Here is a 21,986-nt window from a genome sequence, read left to right as displayed (position 1 = left end):
TGTTTTACCAATTTAATGTTATTTTAATAACTGTAATTTTTTAATAACGTCGAAGCAAAACGAGATAATGCGAATAATTAATTTCCAGTAACAAGTGTAGCAACATTTCATTTACAATATTAAAAATGGTGTTAGAAAAATGTATTGATTACTTTTTAGATGATACGAACAATCAATTTTTAATGGAGTGAGTATTATAATAAGAATATTATAAACCGGTATTTTTCGGCCAACAAAAACAACTTCGTGCACAAGTCAAATTGATGAATGGGCCTGATCTATATTGATTAAACTTGAGATTAATTCGAGTTTAAAATAAAGGATTACGCCGTTGATTAAAATTCCACGGCAAAAAAGCTATTCGATAACAAAAAAAAACTTTAATTGCATAGGGTAATATATCACAGGTATCACGCCCACCTGGCCTTACGTGAGCTACCGACGTCATTTATCATCCGGCTCGGCTGCTGGGTATTTCTCAGCGAAGGAAAGACACCCCGGTTCCATTAACACGGGGGTTCAGATAAGGGACTTACAACTTTATTACTGAATCCGGTGCGCCTAAGACGGGACGAATACAGTAGCCGATAGTCGCGTCGTTCCGGCCTCGCAATCAAGTGCTGGGCTACCTCGTGGAGATAATTTAATAAATTTAATATTATATTGATTAATATACAAATACTAATATAACGGCAGCTTTTCCATTGTACACGAAACAAAAACACTATATCACTAAGCATACACAAATTTATACCTATCGAGCCCAATGTGATAGTCTAGCCAAATATTATCACTATGTTTTATTAATTACACTGTCTTCATTTTTATATTATATTTACACTACTAAAATTGGGATTATAATCATATCGAAGTTATAATCTTTGGTTACATTTGGATGATCGATTTAATACCCGTCATTAAAACTAAGTATTTTTGTACGATTTCAAGGCAATTAATGCCTTTAAATATGGTGTTGTCGCCAAATGCTTGGTATTTTTTTAGAAATAGCACAGGACAAACCAGCCAATCATGCAGAAACTTTAGATAACGGAACGATTGTCTAAAATAAAATATGACGTTTGGGACGCATGGCCTGTAGAGACTGGTGGTTTTGGGTAGACTCTAGGGAAGGCGAGGCAGTGGAAAAGCGTTGAAGTGCCGAAGCGACCAAGTGAAGGAGTTTACTGAGGGTGAGAGCAGACGATGACTGCATTTCAGGATGGTCATGATCCTCAGCAATGGAGGAATGACCTAGAAGACATATTAAACCCAAAATTACCGCCATAACTACGCCATACTATCGAATGTTAGTAATAGAAAATTTACATTTTCAGTATTTTGGTTGTCACTGTGTGTTATTTCTTATACTTATTTTGTTTAACGTTTATGTCTTTGTACATAGGCAATTCTCAAAATCGAAACATTTATTTAAGGAATGAGAAAGAAAAACAGGTGGTGATAGCCTAAATATCGAAGAATATATCAAAATATAACCGTGACAATCTCAGACAAAAAAGATTTATTAAGCTAAATTTAATAATACTATAATTAATTATTGTGTATAATCAAACATATTGTTATGTCTCAATAAAATAGAGTATTGTAAAATATCCAATTAAAATTTAAAAATTATGTGTCGATATGACAACATGGTTAGGTGCTAGCCCACAATAAATTGGGTCATATATTTTCTTTATCGGTCGTCTATGACTAGGTATAGAATACATCCGTTGTCTTTGGTATGGATTATACTACTATTGTGTAATCGATAATATTAGCACCCGCAGTGAACTGATTGGCAGAACAGCCGTATCTGAGGGCGTGGATTGTGGGATCGACCCAGCAGTTGGACACATAAATGCATTGTGTTTGATTCAGTACAATAACCCAATTTAGTTGGGTTTATGGTTGTAAACAATTATTCGTAAACAAACGCATGTTATTATATTTCATTCTATTATGGAGGTTCACATATTAATTCGCTTCCGGTCTATATGCTAATTTACTTGTTTTAATAGTATGAGATAATAATATAGACATAAAAATTATTTATAATAATAATGTAGGTCTACACAAAGTAGTAAAAATGTACCATGAATACAATACCAATAACAATTGAAATATTATGTATGTAAAACGGCAGATAGTAATATTTTAACGAAAAATACTACCAAAATTGCAATTTTATTATACGGTTTTATTGTTATACAAAGAATATTGTCAAACAATGATAAAAGACGTTGCACGTAGCAGCGCCCTTGATGGTGTAGCGTGCATATCACCTGTCCACTCTCTCACCTTTTGTTTGTTTATTTTTTTATTGTGTGTTCAATTTATTTTTTTCCCGGCCAAGACGGTACCGTTGATTAAGAGCCGTGATTAAGAAATAAGAAGATACGTCTCTCTGGACATGAGATAATAATTAAACCTTGTACGAATGCGGTAGCCGACGCCTGCTATATGAGGTGACTTTTTGTATTGAAGATTCTTTTCAATGGTCGTGGGACAGAAGGCGTCCAAACAGAGACGGAGCTAGAGCTTTCATTCAAATGACATCTTCAACGAGCTTTGTTTACGTTCATAATCATATCATAACAATTATTGTCATGATTTGCTTTGCGTTATCATCAAATTGACGTATAAATTGACATGTCATTATTTAGTATTTCTCTAATAAAAACTCGTTTCACTTTAAAAATTAGTAAAGTAAATTATAGTTTGACTTGAGTGTCATTTTTATATATAAAAAAGGTATACAAAGGGACTATTTCATTTCAAAGTTTAGATGAAAATTAGAAGTTCTTTTCTGACCTCATTTTTCTCATGCTGGGTCTTCGAATCTTTATACATGAATTGAATTAATTTGGCCAGTGGTGTCATTCGTAGACGTATTCTATATAACTACTCTTAGAACCGCGAATAAAATCTCTTTATAAGGGCGACTTTTGAGCCATTTACGGAAGAAATCATCATAAGATAAAGGTGACAAACTAAAAACAAGATTTGACTTTTTTGGGTTTATGCAGAATTTTTAAGAACAATAAACTATATTGAGACCGGAGTAACTACAACCAAAGAAAATATGAGGAATTGAGGATACGCCGATGGTACCGCAAACTGCGAAAGAAACCACAGATATGCCCACTTGTTGCATAGGTACATTTGTACCATTGACGACATATTGTGAGAAACCAACAATGCATCCAAGACAGTAAGTGGTCAAGGTCATTGGATATGTTTAAGACCATCTTTTGCAAGGACATGACCAATAGTATTCAATATTTTCTTTAGATTAATTTGTTCTTTATAAAAGACAATAAATTGATTACTTTAAAAATTAACTTGTATTGTGATTTTAATCATAAAAAAAAAAACAAATAACAACCGAAGTAATAGGTACTGTCGTCTAAAAAAATGATTCACTTGAAATTGTTTACGTTTAATTGTGTAGGTACTACAAAAACAATATTTTTTCATTTAGGTAGTTGTAAGTAGTAACATAATAATTCTAATGCCGGTACTGTTCAATTCACAGTCGCACCATTCAAATATATATTCTTCTCTCTTCCTCAGTCATTATGAGGACTGATCTAGATAGGCAGTCGATGAGTTAATTACCAGTAAAAGTACAATCAAGGTGGACAGTGAGTGGGACGAGTCAGATACGTGGCGATTCATCTCGTTCGGTTTGTGACTGTGACTGGCGCGAATGTGTACGTGTGGATCTTGTCGCGAGATGACTCTACGACTTTTTACGGCATTTTGCTTGTCTTTAACTCATTTGTATAATTATTATTTATCAATATGTAATTTGAAAATAGATTCAAAGAGATATATTTATTTAAATACATACTTATTTTATCACCCCCAATCCACATAATAACCCAATGTTAGCTATACAATAATAATATAAAATATTTAATAAGCACAATATTTTCAGAGGAAAGTCAATATCCTGAAAATTTTCCGTATATGTCAATGTTTTGTGTATCACTCAAATTAATATTCAGTGTTTTACAAATTGTATTCTGATGATTCGTTTTCAAAAAACAGTTCATTAACGTAGCAATACATTCCTAAAATTATAAATATGTTCTCTAATAAACTTATGATTATATATATTTATAGTCAATGTCACATTATTTTCTATTTACAAAGTAAAGAATTTTTATTTGTGAACTGCTGATTTATACACCGTTTTTTTTTTTAATTTAAAAGGTTGTTATTTTATTTTTTGACTGTTATAACGTTAGATTGTTATTTTTCAGTAAGTATAATAAAAACTGAACTTGACACTATATACATTTTGCAGCTTATCAAATGCTTCAGATGTTTATACTACTAGTTAGTTTCTACGTAAATAGATAGGACGCGGTGGTTCAATTATTAAAGCACATTGATACGAATCCAGTTCATGCTGATATGAGTCCTGTCGGCCATCGTGTTTTTTCTAGTAGTTATATTATATCTGAGGGTTTTTTAAATGTGTGTGTTCAATAAAAAGTATTTAAATAGTACAAGTTGTTAGTCAATTCTTTGTAAAATATTTAAATGTATGTAAAATCTAAATACTGCACAAATATACTATAACTGCAATTTTTCATGTAACTATCCACTATCTTCACAGGAAATAATATGCATATTGATTTATATTTTTAAAATCACATTAACATAAGTCATAAGATACTTCAGCAGTCTTAATGCACACTTACGGGAATCCTCAGATAAATAGCGAGATCCTGGGTGGATAAGGATCAAAGGCTGGTCCATTATGTCGAAGATCTAGGTGGAATGGCCAGGCAGTCGTGTCGCTGTCAGAAATCGATACTTCGCGTGCGGTGCTCCGAGTTATTGCCTCAAACTGCACATTTGTTTGACTTCATTACGAAGGAACAGTATCGAATAAGGACCTCCGAAGGCAGGCGATATTTTTATGGTAATGAACTTCGGAATAGGTAATTAAATTGCATTCCAACTAATACGTTTGCTATTACTTTTCATGTTTTTACTCAACAACTAAATACGTAACTTTGAAATTGTCATGTTAAAATATAGTTAAGAAGCTATTATGTAAATACATGTCAAATGTATCAAAGCATTCATAATTTTGAAATATAGGTTAGCGCGTTATGATACCAAATAATAGGTCACTGGTTTGCAGCCTGAAGATTTGGTGAAACACAATGTGTATTGCTTGTTTTTTATCCGTGCTGTATCTACCTATACGTATGTCAGATCTAAACCTCGAGGTGGAGACAAGTAAACCACATCACCTGAATAACATTATTATTGCTGGACAAATCCCAGTAGTATACAATATAATAGTAGTAGAAACGAAGAAGCAGATAACATTAATAAAAGCAATTTTTATACGCCAATAAAATGCTTGATAGGGAAATAATTGAAACAAATAATCGCTGCAGAATTCAGCACTACAATTTTGTAGCATCCCTATTTTCTTAAGTATAATAAATAGTCCTAAATGTAAATACTAAAGGGGCAACGAATAATATATAAATCACGTTGTTTAGCAAAGTCCGTTATATGATGGTGAAAGACGAAAGCTCTTTTGAAAATTTAAAAAGTCAAAATTATCAATCACCACTTAATCTTAAGATGTTTATAGCTCAGCCAAACATTAAAGCGTTTTTGTATAGGTATTCAAATGTTATTAAGATAATATAACCTGCAAATATAAATTATAATACCACATGGTTGAAGCTAACATGTAACATTATGTACCTACCTATTATGAATAATATGTAATTTTTTGTTTTTATAATCATTAATATTATATTATAATGATAAGCATATAAATTTAGAGCTAAATAAGCCTCAGCTGAAAAAGTAATACACAATACTCAAAGAACGGCCAACAGTATACTAAATCGGCAAGGGGATAAGTTAATTTCTCCGTGTAATGATCGCGTGACAATAATATTTATTGGACTCGAAATTTTCCCATAAATTATTTACCCTCTACGCATCAGTATTATTGTTTACCAAACATTTTTTTATTTGATAACTAACATCTTACAATGCAGTTAATAACTAAAAAAGTTAATACTTAATATGTATGAGCTATTATAAACCAATCGCCAAAATGGTCTAAATATAACTGAACTTATAAGTTTATACTAATTTAAAGTGTACGTAAAAATATATATTATATAATTCTATACGAAACTATTAACCTACCTCCTTTGTTTCCACGATTCATAACGCAATCCAGAAAACGTTGGACCAAATTGGATCTGGCCTGATTAGCGGGCATGCCAGCTTCGGGCCTATATGGCCACGACGGCGAGCCTCTTTGTTAATGCCAATTATGCGGTGGCCGGTGACAATGCCGTTTTGGAAACGAGTGTGAGGGACTGACTCCCAATTTGGAGTGCGAGCCTTTGGAAGGGATCCGACCGTCTGCGGTAGCCCAAGACGACTCCGCATATTGCATTGATTGAATTGAGTATTGCGCATGTAGTTGTCACCACCAGACACGAGCGTTTTATTTTATAATTTCAAAATAGTGTTCACAAAATACTATTATTTGTACAGTAAACAAAAGAAAATTGTTGTATTGTATGTATTTGTGAAAATATATTAGCCCATCCATGTATATTCTTCATTTCGCGGGCTGCATGCACATCAATACAGCTCAGTACCACATTTTCAGTTAACAGAAATAGATTACCTGCATTTTGTTAATATAATTCAAATACAAATTTGATCATGTCGCTTTTCTAAACCTTTATAAGATCTATATTTCTAGAGACTCTCTTTACAATCACGCCTTATTCATGTCATCGTTTTTGATAGTACATAATATATTACATGTGTGAACAACCATTTTCAAGGATGATTTGTAGGGTTGCTGCCAAAAGTTGGTATATCGATAATTTAGGTACCTATTTAGAGTTAACAACGAATGCTATGTCTACATATAAATATATATGCTAGAAAAAAATCATTGTCATCCTATATATAGAACATGCACATAAAGTACATTTTTTTCGTTATGCCTGATTTTATAATAGTGCATGTCAAACTTACAATTACTCCATAACATGATTTCGAGACTTTTGGCAGTAACCCACGATATATTATTATAATTCCTGTTTTACTAAGTAAATAGTATCACTGATAATTAATTGTTTAATAAAATTGAACAAATGTGTTCAGGTCTACGCTCTAACCAGTCTAACCAAACAAAATCTACCATAAAGTGATACTGTGTTTAAAAAACAAGATAAAATACCTAATCAAAAATTACTTTTTGACTTATTCTGACAGCAAGTTTTTTGAATTTTACATATTACGTTGTATTCTATAGAACTTTTCCAATACATACCATTTAAGAACGTATAACCGTTATGCCATTGATTGATAATATATAAGTGTTCATATATCTTGAATCTGAATCATATTAAATCTAAAAATAATAATAGTTCGTTCAGTGACAAAGACAGTATTATTAATTTACAGCATTGTATAAACATGGTTAATCAATATTATAAATCCATTAGAGACATTATTGTTATATAGGTATGTAGCTCACCTTCTCTGGGCAATATATTTTAATGGTTTTCTCCTTTCTTATCATTATCGATGGATAACTGAACCGATTCCTATTTTGATACGTATAATATGAACCACCATAGAATAGGCTGCTTTCATCTAGTTATAAGAAAAAGTGGTCAATACTATTTCTATAGTTTTCCTTATTCAAATTTATAGCGTCTTTATATAAAGTTATTATGACTGCCTAAGCTACAATGTACAATACTATACAATAAATAAAATAAAACACATTATAATCTACATTCGTAGTACATATGCCTTATAATATAATATCTACCCAAGTATTAACCAGTAGCTAGGACTCCTTCCTAGGCGATTATGTAAAGCCTACTTTATAAAAATAAATATTGTTATGTCATATTATATTATATCAATAACAGATTTACAGAGGCGTCGCATACGTAATATAATTTAATAGTTGCCGAAATATACCTACAAATTTGCTGCATCGTATATTTCGTTCGTTCAATTCAAAGGTAGACTGTAAAAGACTAAGACGTTCAAAGGCTGTAATAATTAGTTCGTAAATGTATCTTGTTTTTTTTATAGAATATTGTATCTACTTGCAAATTATCGTCAATCAGCAAACTGCACTTCATTTTTCATTATCAACCTTCCAACCAATAATTAAGTAGAAAATTTAAAAAGATACTTTTTGAATATAATTGAATTGATTTTTTGGTCATGATTTATTTAAATTTTATTAACTTACTACAACCATATATTTTCTTAATGCTACGTTGACATAAGTATGTACTTATTCATCAGTAATATTATAATATTAATATAATTTATGTTACCTCCATAATTCCACATAATTATAACTAACAAGCAACCTCCATTTAGTCTACCTACTTTGAAAAGTCACTCTACGCCACTGGTATTTGCTATATATTAATATTGTTTTGTATTTAGGTTTACTCCAAATATTTATTTTTGGTTAATTCTGCTTTTGATTATTTTATAATTTAAAATATTTTACAATACAGAACACAATAAACACCCAATCACCAAATGTATATGAACAAATCATTTCATTATTAATTTAATATGACTTATCTACAAATATCATCTAGTATTTATTTGAGACATTATTGTGCGAATATATTCATTTTTTAAATTAAATTTTATGTGTTTTTTCGTAATAGTAAATAGTTACTTAAAGAGGTAGATGAGAATAATTAAATTACTTACCAGTATGAAGGAAAAGGTGATTCTTAAGGTTGGTGTGTTTGGAGAATCCTCTGGAGCAGATGTGACATTTGTGAGGCCAAGAACCGCTATGCACGTACATGTGGGACTTGAGGTCTCCAGGTGTTGGAAACGACTTGGCGCACAGGCTGCATTTATGTGGTTTTTCCTGTGGGCAATAAAAATATTTTACATTATTCACTTATCATTTTTTATCATTATAATTCATTATTGAAGACGACTGGGGATTGCTTCATTTTTACTCAACAACAATAAACAATATCTTTTATCTATAAAATGATAATATAAAGTACTTAGGTATAGTAAATGATACAGATTGGTAGGCCCACGATGGCCGAGTGGCTTAAGCGACGTTTTATAATTTTGTGGGTCCCAGGTTTGAATCCTAGGTCTGGCAAATATACACATATTGTTTTTCAATTTGAGTTTGGAGTCATCGTATGGACCTAATAGGTTGAGCAAGTGGCTAACATCCGTTTCTCGTAAAAAAAATAAACTCTTAATACAAACCGCCACTCTGTAGAGGCCCAAATGATTTTATTGGGATCGGACACAGTCAAAAAAGACAAACAATCATCTCATTTTGATTATAACGTCACAACGAAAATAGCTATCGAAATTACATCATTTTATGTAATTTATGTTATCATATATCAAAATGGAATTCTACTAAGTAAATTCTAATTCAAAATTAATTCTTAATCTATTTTTGATTATCTAGGTTTTCTTTTACTATTGATTTTTTAAAGAATGCGAACAAAATGGAACGAACCCCCTTAAAGTACTACACTCTAAAAAAGTGGCAAATGGTTTTAATACCACTGTATTAATGAGTACTATTTACAAAAAAAAATTCTTTGGTATTTGCCACACAATATGCGTATTTTATAGAGAACAATAATTACCTTTGAGCTGACAGTGAAACATTGATATTTATCTTTGAACACAAATTGGGTCAGTTTTTTGTCTAGATTCACGGTATAAGACAGTAGGAAAACTTAATCATTTATTGTATAAGAATACATTGTTAATGATGCAAAACATGGTGTATAAAAAATGTGTAAAGGGTTGCTTTGAATTACTCCAAGGAGTTACATTACCGCGTTGTCTCGACAGCCGTCCATAACAAATTAGGCACGGCCTCTATCCCGGGCAACAAACTTTTTTATAACCCTGTATAAACAATCATAAATCAAACACCTCGTATCGTCCGGAGTCGGGGCTTTCGTGTTATTAAAATTATGTTACACGAATCCGTGAAGAATCATATAAATTGCATAAGTCGAAGCGTCTGGTCCAACGCCTTTGAGACATCGGCTATGTTGAAATCAAAATCAATAAGAGTCACATTCGATATTACACCGGAATACCTTATAACGTTCAATCTATTCCAATGACAATAGAGATTTTAATACCACATTGTTAAAAATATATCCGTTGTCAGTATACAACTGAAAAGAGATCGCAACTGCATTTTTTTTTTATTTTCCTCTTGCAACTGGTAAGAAACGAGGGGTCAATATTATGTCGTATTGAGTCAGATTAGAAATTTGTAGAGAATTTTAAATTAATCATAAGTCATATTATTTATAAATATACTGGACGTATCTCTATTATAATTATTTAAGTTTACGTGATATTTTTTCCAATGCATTCACAAGACTAAACGATGTTATTTACGACATTATTAAATAATATTAATTAATGCAGTCACGTAAAGACTAAAGTTTAGAAAAATTCTGACGATAGCTGGAAATCACGGTAAATACTTATTATTGATAACTTTTCAATCCACAAAAGCCAATTACCAATATTAGCAAAATTTAAGGAGCGTGTCAGTTGCATGACAATTAATTATTAATTAATTTCATTGGGATAAGGTAGAGTGCAGGTTGATGAATTGTCGAAGCACATTAACTGGAATCCGATGAATGCAGCTTCGAGTCCCGGTCGGCACAGTAGTTCTTTGTATATTCAATACCTATATTTTATTTTACCCAAGATCAGCTCAAAACATGTTAAATGTTACATAATATTATGTACCAAGGATATTTTATTTGTTTACCTTAATAAAGTCATGAAATATCAATTTTGTAAAAAGACTTTGTATTGTATGTAAGTAAATAACTATTAAATTATACTACTTATTTGAAATAATTCAGTGGTAAACTTAACTTATTTTATATGCCATAATTTTACATTTGTTGAGAATACGATGGTCAAATCAGTCGAAAAGATTATTCATCAGGGAGAAAAAAAATCCTTTAAAACATGTGAAAAGTGCATAAGGATGCTAACAGTGCAAACGTGATAAAAATAAGTGGAACAAAATCATGTAATGAAGTCAGCACTAGATTGTTTTTTCTAATCTAACAATATATGAATACAATTATTAATAGCCTAGAAAAATAGTACAAAAGGTTTGAGCGTTATCCTTACATATTTTTTTTTACTAAACTGATAAATAATATCTGCTTTATTTATAATTTACATTAGTATGCTTTTGTTACTGTACATGTTTCATCGTCGTCCACAAATTGATTTCGTGTCGATCTGTGTGATATGGTTATTCGCACAAAATTCAGAGCAATCGAAAAAATGGTTCATCAAAACCACAGGCAACTGAGTCTTGGATATGCTAATGAAATGCAAATGCTTGATCCAGTTAATGTAACAAAATAAACTGGTGTTTCGGGCTAAGAATATTATCATCAAAGACGCATTAACGATTTTGTTTAAGTGTCCCGAACATTTTTATTGCGCTTAAAGTTAAATGTGAAATTAAAACAGTGGACGGTTTGAGTTATCGCTTGATCAAGGCCGCCTTCTGAATTCATTTGCGATTAGAGTTTTTTTTTCGTTTTTCAGCATCGCTCTGGTACGTTACTGAAATATATATTTAATTAATAAATACTTCAATCGAAATTAATTATAAATAATTGACGGTGAATTCGATATGATTTCATCGCTTCATTAGAAATGTGAACCTGTTTGATAAGATACGTTGATTAATTTAGTTTAAAAAAATGATAAATATTACTTTTAACACATTTAGTGACGTAATTCGCTATTAAATACTATTAATTTGACATGACATTTAAATTGCTGAATCGTACGACCGTTTAACAATTATTTTAATTACTGACAATTTAAACTGAAATACCTAGATGTTATTATTAGGTATCACTACATACATAATTTACATAATATATTATAAAATATCTCAGTATTCTTTTATTTAATACTAAATATACATACTATGTAATTTTGAGAATCTTTTGAAACATATATGTGTCGTTAGATTTCAAAATAAGCCAAGTCCATAATGGGTGAATAGGAGAAAAACAACTTTTTGTTTTCTCAAGTACATAGTCACAGGGGTGAAAGTTTATATTATTTCGATTATAGAATATTTAAATATAATAAGTTCCACTTTTCGATAATCCAGAAATGTTAGAAAGCAATTAGAAGTTAGAACAATTCACAAAAAATTCAAAAATACCTAAAGGTGGACTTGGCTGATTTTTAAATCCAGCGACACATATAGGTACCAGAAAAAACAATGTTCAGGTACCTATGAAGGTACCTTGTTTTAAAATACAAAGTTGGTTGCCATTTGTTGGTGAAATTTAAAAGACCTCGGGCAGTGTTGTGATTATCAGTAATTATTCGTAAGAATAACAAATTTATCAATGACTCAATGAATAAGAGCACTCACGTGGATAGTGAAAGATGTTAAAATTTTAATTCAACACTTTGATTTATATTACTTAAGTAGATATATGTGTGTTTCTGAAGCTTTCAAAATATTTTTTTAATTAAGGGTTGTTTTATTATCTTTTTAGTGTACAATAGTGGTTCACAACCAGTTGCTTGAGATTTTGGTTTTAAAAATTAATGCATTATATAAGTATTTATTTTAATTAAAATTTCATTTTATAATTTTATTATTTTAGAAAAATCTTATATTATATACATTTTTGAAACCATACTAAGCACATATTCTCAAGAATAAGAAGTTACTGTTCTGGCAGAAGACACTAATTCGAAAAAAATACATATTGAGTTAGTACCAAAATGTTTCTTATTTCAAACTTTACCATCTGGAAACCTTCTTAATAAATAAACAGTCTTTATTTCATAGTCATCCTTTTTACAATTACTTAATAAACTCACATGATAGACCATTATTTCAAACTTTTTAACAACTTCAAAGTCAAACTACTCAAAACTAGTATTTTCCAGTTAGTGTGTTCTGCCAGAACACAGACGACATACAGATAGGTCTAAATAAATGAGTATAATATTCGATATCAAAATTACCCACGATTTTCAAAAACTAATCAATTCAAATAAAGTAGGTAAATGCAACTATTTAAAATAATAATATATTACGTTCAAAGCGTAGATTTTAAATTTACTGAGCAAAGCAAACATTAATATCCAGATCTAAGCGACTAAAAATGTTGTAACATGCCCATGAATTTAAAATTACCAATTCAGATTGCACACTGCTTTACATCGGTGAGCTAATGAATTGCTCTATCAAGGAAGCTTAAATGAGTGCGTTATTTATCTGGGAAAATTCAAATGGACCAATACCGAAAATCAAGTTTAACACACTCATCGGTCTTGGTCACTTAGCCACCGCAGTTATCTTAGTTTTAGTCAATTTCTAGAACAGGTATATTCGACGTTATTAGTTGCAAAGTCAGTTAACACCATTTTTTTCTATTTGCATTCAAGCTCATTTTCTATCAAATCCAGATACCTAATTAAGTTGGGTTATTACAAATATTTTTTATTTTTTTTATTTATTAAGGAAATAAACAGTTAGGTACATATTGATTACAAAAATTTAAAATATAATTATTAAAAGTTATTGCAACCAGCAAAGTTTCCATGTATATATTATAATATAGTTAAGCCTAACACGATAGAGTGAGGATAACATAAATATAAAGAAATTACATAAGAAAATTACATGAGAAAAATAAGGAAGAATAATGAATAATTAAATAAGGTATAATATTCAAAAAAAAGTAACATAATATATATATATCTATTTATAAACAAAATTTTGGAGATAGCGCGTTTAAATGAATCAGGTGAATTATTAAAAAGATCAACGGTGGAGAAATGCGTATTATAATTTAAACAAGAGCGCCGAATAAAAGAGTTTTGTGCATAATTTAGGTTTATCGAGTCAACAAAACCGTTGATAATTTTAAAAAGAAAATATTGATTAGATATAGAACGTCGACTTTCCAAAGATGGTACCATAAAAGTTGCAGTGGTCGAAATAGAATTAGATAAATCACAACAGAAAGCTTTAAAATATGTTAAGCTTATGAGATAATTAAAATATCGGTTATATTATAAATTAAATTGCACTTCTCTTGAAAAGCGTCGATCAACTGAAATTTTCTCTGGCGTCAAGGAGGACGGTAGTGAAATTGAAAAATTGATATAACTTATAGGCAATAAGATTATGAAATATGGTCACAAAATCTAAAATGCCTAAATTAAAAATATAAATATATTTAATTCTATAATTTGGTTTATTAACCGATTACTTCTACCATATTATATAAATTATAATATACATGTAAAAAATATCAGGTAGCACAAGTATACTTATCAACATTTTTGTCAATGCACTCAATTATACCTGCTATTTAGCTAACAATAATACTATTTTTTACATGCAAAGCAAAATGGAGTAACAATATTCAGTAAATAACACATAGATTGAATATCAATTGAATGGAAGGTATCTAATTTTAGTAAAGCCGGCGTATTTTGTGTGTATCGATTAAGAGTGAAATGCATATACGTGACTAGATGATGTCAGATAAATACAGCTTATGCGTTACAGAAAGACAGGTAGACAAATCAAGACAAATATATAACGTCATATATTATGTCATTGTATTTAGATATTAATTATATATATATATACAATAACGAGCAATCAAAGCAACAAATATCATACTTATTCATTAAACTGGGCCGCCGTAGATGACTGGGCCATGTACATAGGATGGACGAGTCACGTATGGCATAGAAACTGACGTTCAGGAAACCGGAAGGCAAACTAAAATCTGCTGGACGTTGTGCAACATGGATAAATAGAGGACGCTATCCAATACCTACAAGGTTGTATTATAGGTTGTTGTTATAGGGAAGGAAGTAAAATTTCTTAATAACATGTAAGATTTTTTTTTAAATATCTCAGAATTAAAATTTATGGAGGTAACGGACTTTGAAACTAGTATCTTTGTTCATTCATATATTATTATTTTATATAATTCAGGTGACAGAAGCTGGTTTGATTTTAATATTCCCACGACCTGCCTGCTCTAAAATAGCTCGTCGCATAGCTGCGGCCGATATGAAGCTGTAATATTTTACTAGGCTATCTGGACTGGCAATTATTACACACCGGGAGCTTTCAGAACTCTCGTATTGCAGCGATATTTCACCGTATACGCCATAAATTACGACACAAAACTACTAAATAAGAAACATATTATTACCATTTACTTTAAAATTATGACGTCAGAATAACGGTACCATATTGCTTTTGCCATATATTACATATTATACACTAGCAAATACAAGAACTTTGTTTTATAAAACACCACAAAAAATATATTTATTACTACATAGATACTAAATTATTATGTATGTATTGATTTTTTTTTTTTTTAATTCAGTAACTCGTACAATAATTTATTTGCATCTTTACTAAACATGTTAACGTAAAAAAGACGGTCACTTGCAATTATGTTATTATTAATTTTAAATTTACAATAAATAGTTAAAGAAATAATATTTCTGAAAATTAAGGTTTTGTAGATTCGTGGATTCTTGCTACATTATAATATGATTGAATTGGATTGAATATTTTTATTTAATTTTGATTTTACGATGAAAACATGTATTAATATGTATTCTGATATAATATTTTGTTCTAAACACAAGGTCGAATACGCATCGTTTAATTTCAATATGATTTAGAAAAAGTGCAATTTAAGTTTGTGTTTCTCTATAAGTACGTACCTATTTTTTAATTTAAGAATTGATAATGCCCTGTCCAAACCAAGGTATATCCAAATAATAGTAGAAGTTCAACGCACGTTCACACCTGCAAATATTGCTATCAAGTTAAATATACGAGGGTGGGTCAATAATTCCTTAGAAAAAAGCATTAAAACAGGTTTTATTTTTGTATTTTTTTTTTATTTCTCAACATAATTTTCTTGGAGCTCAATACACTTGGTTAGACGTTTCTCAATTTTTTTTAAGCCGTCAGAAAAATAAGTTTTCGGAAGGTCCTCAAAATAAGCATTTGTCCGATCGATGACTTCTTCAATTGAAAAAAAACGTTGTCCACTTAGCCATTTTTTTAAGTTTGGGAAAAGGAAAAAGTCACTGGGGGCTAAATCTGGCGAATACGGTGGGTGGTCGACCAATTCGAACTTCAATTCTTCAATTTTAGCCATTGATCGTAAACATGTGTGAACACGGGCATTGTCCTGATGAAAGAGGATTTTTTTCCTGTTTAAATGAGGCCGTTTTTCTTCAATTTTGTTTTTTAGCTGGTCCAATAAAGATGCATAATAATCCCCTGTTATTGTTTTTCCTTTTTCCAAATAGTCAACGAAAATAATTTCACGTGCATCCCAAAATACAGTAGCCATAACCTTACCAGCTGATTTTACGGTTTTCGCCTTCTTTGGACATGGTTTGCCTTCGCAATCCACTGCTTTGACTGTTCTTTCGTCTCGGGAGTATAGTGGTGTATCCATGTTTCATCTACAGTCACAAAGCGACGAAAAAATTCATCCGGATTGGGTTGCATGAGCGACAACAGGGCTTTAGAGGCCACCACCCTACTGCGTTTATTGTTGACTGTGAGCAAACGCGGCACCCATCTTGCAGAAATATTTTTCATGCCCAATTTGTCATGTAAAATAGAAATGACGCTACCTTTTGAGATCCCTGTAACCTCAATTATCTCACTCAACTTTAATCTTCGGTCACTTAACACCATATCGTGGATTTTATTGATCATTTCTGGTGTAGTCACCTCTACAGGACGTCCTGAGCGTGGTTCATCCTTTGTTGATGTACGACCACGTTTAAATTCATTTAACCAGTTATAAATAGTTGCAAGTGAAGGAGCAGATATGCCGTGAACTAAATCCAACTCATTTTTTATTTCCTTTGCTGTTAACCCTTTTATATTAAAATGTTTAATAACAACTCTAAACTCAATTTTCTCTATTTTCCATTTTTCCATTTTCCACAAGCAAATTTTTTTTTTAAATGTACGAGAAACACAGAACAACCCGACCAATCTGATTGAAACTTCGCAGCATACTGAATCGGTAGTGCCGCTGCATGAAAACAAACCGCTTGCAGTACTAGTCGCGCCACCTGTCGGCTTTTCTAAGGACTTATTGACCCACCCTCGTATTTAGAATAGTCCACATCTACAAATAACCCTAATAATTATGTCATTCCACAAGACAACCCGTCAGTTCTAAATGTCTCCAAATTTTCATTGTTGTCAGTTATATTTACACATGTTTTCTATCTGCATCGGAATACGAAAATCATTTTTGTAAACAGCAATTTAAATATATGACGTATACAAATCTCTCTAAATCTTTTACTACGTTCATTTGTTTACTGACAAATACATCTTAGTTAGAACTTTAATGTAACTACATATAACAATATAAAAATATTTGTAGTACATAGTAAGTATAAATAATATTGACACTGTATAATATGTAAAGTTTTTTTTAAATTACTTAATGTAAATCGCCATCTTCCCCTCAATATAGAATACAATAATATAATAAATCGTCTCCACAGTATTATGTACTGATCAAACCATACAACCATTACAATCCATTGAATTGGATATATTTTTATATATTGGAATACTTTTAAAACTAACTTTATTTAAATTTTAATTGAATGTTAGCGTGATGAATATTTCACTAAATTGTTTTCGTACGTACACTTTTTATATGGGTAGTATAAACATTGGAAATCACTTGATAAAATTTAATGTTATATTGATCGTTTAACTTTTAATTTACAATCCAATTTAATTGATGGTAAATACCAATGGGCCCGAATAGAAAAACCGTTCGAGCGATCATGATTATAAAATACATAATACCGATTCTTGTGGGCGTGAATATTTATTGTATCGTAAAATATAATTGACTTAGGTAAGTACATTAAATTTACTTTATTATAAAAAAAAAGTTACGTCCTAATACATGTACCTTTTCACGGCCATAAAATTAATAAGATCAAAAAATTATACAGTTGCATAGAATATAATAAATATACACAATATACTGCCTAGTCTCAGTACACTAAATATTCGATGAAAATAATTCACGAAAAGAAGAGCATAGAGTTCTTCTTTTTACCGTAAATTATTGTGTTATATAGGTACCTGTATCTAGTGGATGAATTATTGATTTACAAGTGAGTATATGATATAGGTAACGAACTTAACTATATCAGTGAAATATAGTACATTATCGGGTTTGGTGTTACTTTTTTACCTCTAATGATAAGGTAAAACAAATTACTCATAAATGTATAATATATCGTTAATCGGGCCAAATCTAGCATAGTATTGTAACGTTGACTCTATATCACACATTCCCATGCACCTGATTGTAATTTATAACAAAAAAAATGTGAAACATGGCCTAAAATCTCTATATTTGTACCCACAAACAAAAATATTTCAATGATTATTTTACCCCATCACAAAAATAACAATAAATCAAATTTAGTAGACGACAAATCAGGATTTAAAAACTCAAAATAGACTATCATATATTTTTACAGCCGTACTTTTCAACGCCGGAGTAATACCGATAATTTCGCGACTAAATACCTACTGTATTGCCAGTCTGTGGGGATTATTTATTATTTCGATACTGTTCGGTTATGAGGAATACAGCGGAAAACACATTTTTAAAATACCCGATATACTGGATTATTTGTTAGGTTAACCTAACCAAACCTAACCTAACCTAACCTAAACTAACCCAAACTAACAAATAATCCAGTATATCGGGTATTTTAAAAAATGTGTTTTCCGCTGTATTCCTCATAAACCGAACAGTACCAATATTTCATACAATTTATATTGGAATGTCACTAAATTACTAAAAAAATTAAAATACGTAGATTAAAAAAAAATAATTATGGAAACGTACCGAATAATAACCAAATGTCTCTTCAACAAAAGCCCATTTTATAACGGTTTTGCGTAATAAATTATAATTTATATATATATAATAATATCTTTAATATACCATATATTTTTTAACGTTTTATATTATGTATTTATTATTGATTAATAAGAATACGTTAAAAGTTACTTAGCAAATATTTCTATTTAATTATATATTTAGTAATGCTGTTACTAGTTGTTTATATTATCTAGGTATTATAACTCCACTCTGACTTTAAAAACAATATTGTTTTATTGACACTAATTTTCAAAATATGTAAATCAATCTTAGAAAATAATATACCTACAAGATATTGATAGACAGTTTACAAAGTTTACTTATCTTGAGAAAAATTGAGTCAACTTCTTATTACATTTTAATGAAAAATTCATAAATAAGAAGATTGAAGAAGGAGATAATTATTTACAGTCAAACAAACTCTTGATCTAAATCAGCATAAAATGTAGCAGGAGAACTTAAACCGGACTCCGCAGTAGGTAAATATTCCATTTTAAAGTAAAATAAAAACAAAAAAATTGTAAAACTGAAATATTTCACCATAAAAGCTCAAAATTTTCGCAACAGCTTTCCTCTTTCTTAGTAGGTACCGGGCAATGATCTTGGCAATATATCATTGCGATGTTACACCTGCCATGAAATTGTTTACCGGTTAACATCCATCTCTGCATGACTGCCATTTAGCTGAGTACACAATCCATTGACGTAGTTATAGTTCTTTCACAGAATTTTCATATTATTGAAAAAAAAATATTAACATAATTACTAAAACATATTAATGTACTTACATCATAATATGTATGTACTAACATATTATTTTTTCTTCTCAAAATATGTTTTTGAGAACTTCTCTTAGACATTATTTTTAATTTTTTCAGCTATCTAAGTTGCCTTACATTATATATTTTTTGAAGATAATAAAATTTTCAGAACTGAATCAGTAGCTCAAGTTTCATAATGTAATATGTGGCTAATGTAGCCTATCCTTTTTTATCTTTTTAAATTAACTAAATTTAAAAAATACAGTGTCTATTCTTAGACTTTTGTCAAATAAAAAATGTCTCTAATGGTATACTATTTAATGTGGCAAAATTATACAGATCAAACTGTAATATTTACCGAATTCAGGAGAGATATTTCTAAATACTATTAAAAGTTTAATATTATTTTAGATACAGCAAAATCATTTCAATATATACATAATTATATATAATTTAGAAAAATAATATATATACTGTATAATTATCATAAGTATTAATATTATCTTGATATAAATAGATTCAAATTTGTATTTATAATAGATTTTAAAACATTGTTTTTTTGCTCTCCTGTAAAATTGTGTCTCAGACAGGTATAACCATTTTCTTTCACTATCAAATCAACATATTTTATCACTTCAGAATAATCTTGTTTTTTCAAAAAAAAAATACATACTGCACATTATAGATTGTACTATCACACGTTTATATTATTATCTACATACTATATTTAAATATTTTCATAAATTAGAATTCACCTTTATTAAAATATAATGGTATTAAAAACAAAGTTATATCAACTCTACATCATTTGAGATATTTATGTTGATAGATATTTTAAACAATAAACTCATTTTCAGAATTATCATAAGATACTAAACCAATTTTCAAACGTTGTTTGTGGAAATCATTATATTAAGGTAATTCAACATAGTGTTAATTTATATTCAAACCTAATTTGTAATATGTATAATATTTCATCATTATATCCACTGACATACGGTATTTAATTATCTTCTAACGCCATAGTAATAATTATGTATGCAATACGCTACTGGAGTACCTACATACCTACAGCGAACCTTACAGCAACATTTCAAATAGCTTCACTTTGCCCATCACATCACATCAGAAATGTACCTAAGTTGTGTGACCGCATGCCACAATAATCTAACCCTGCATTCTAACCTAACTCACTATATGAATACGTAATTGAATAAAATTCTTGCAAGGGCATTTGTGTTTTATATCTAAATACAAGTATATAAATGAATACTGTTTATATTATAATACGTGCGTTTTGAACTTTTATGCTATTTCAAATTTATATATTGTTTTTTTTGTATTCGTTGTTCGACAAAGAAAAATGCCCAATATGGGCCTTGGCCACTTTGGGAAACATCTCCATTATTTTTTATCTACCAGTAACTCTCTCCACTAATTCAGCCTCAGGGATGCTGTATCTCTATTTGCACAGTCAACCACCGCAGATGAGGTCTTCCGACCCGACCCTCTTTGTCACTTATGGTTTATGTTTATTGGAAAAGAGACTCATTGATAGTTTCAGTTACCCCATTTTCACGTGTAAGCGTGTAAGTTTGCGGTTATACCTCCCACTCTTCCTTACATATGGTTCTAAAGACATTCTTCAGTAGTATCTTATTTTCTAAGATGACAATTTTTCTCTCAAACTTCAATATTCCGACCCAATATGGGGCCAATAGTTTTGATCTAAGATGTCTATATAAATAAACGGTAGTAGAATTTCTTTTCCTAACTTCTTGGCTTATAAATTCATCAACTTTCGCAAACTCGTAGAGTTGACTGTGACTGGCGAGTTTTATGGTGCCTCAATTACAGGTAGATAGATAATATATTGTTTTTGCTTCATTGATCTGGAGTCTCATTTCCATGGAAACTTCCAGTGCATCGAATGATTTTGTTAGCGCTGATTCTTATCCTAAATAAATAACTTAATTCAATAAAAGACAGCAATCTATTAAAAAAATGCACGAGCAATCTTTTGTTATAATTGCAATATGTAAATACTTTTCAATGGTAATAAATATCTTTATAGGTACTGATTAATTATTTGCAAGTGAATGTAATATTGTATTGCTACGATTAAACTAGGTTA

The 21,986-nt window shown here is 30.2% G+C and overlaps 1 protein-coding gene across 1 annotated transcript in view; it reads right to left on the bottom strand.

Moving 5' to 3' along the window:
- The window catches only part of LOC147078420 (uncharacterized), a 255,360-nt gene that overhangs the window by 87,381 nt on the left and 145,993 nt on the right, over positions 1–21,986 (bottom strand). Inside the window, exon 5 of the mRNA XM_085957041.1 lies at positions 8,773–8,938. Within this exon, the coding sequence (XP_085813167.1) occupies positions 8,773–8,938 (166 nt within the window). The remainder of the gene's footprint in view (positions 1–8,772; positions 8,939–21,986) is intronic.

The sequence above is a fragment of the Rhyacophila brunnea genome, unplaced genomic scaffold (genome assembly GCF_057557595.1).
Source record: "Rhyacophila brunnea isolate RB1 unplaced genomic scaffold, BYU_Rbru_1.0 scaffold_11, whole genome shotgun sequence".
NCBI lineage: Eukaryota > Metazoa > Arthropoda > Insecta > Trichoptera > Rhyacophilidae > Rhyacophila > Rhyacophila brunnea.
The sequence above is the reverse complement of the archived record's forward strand: the minus strand, read 5'-3'. Positions and strand labels throughout refer to the sequence as shown.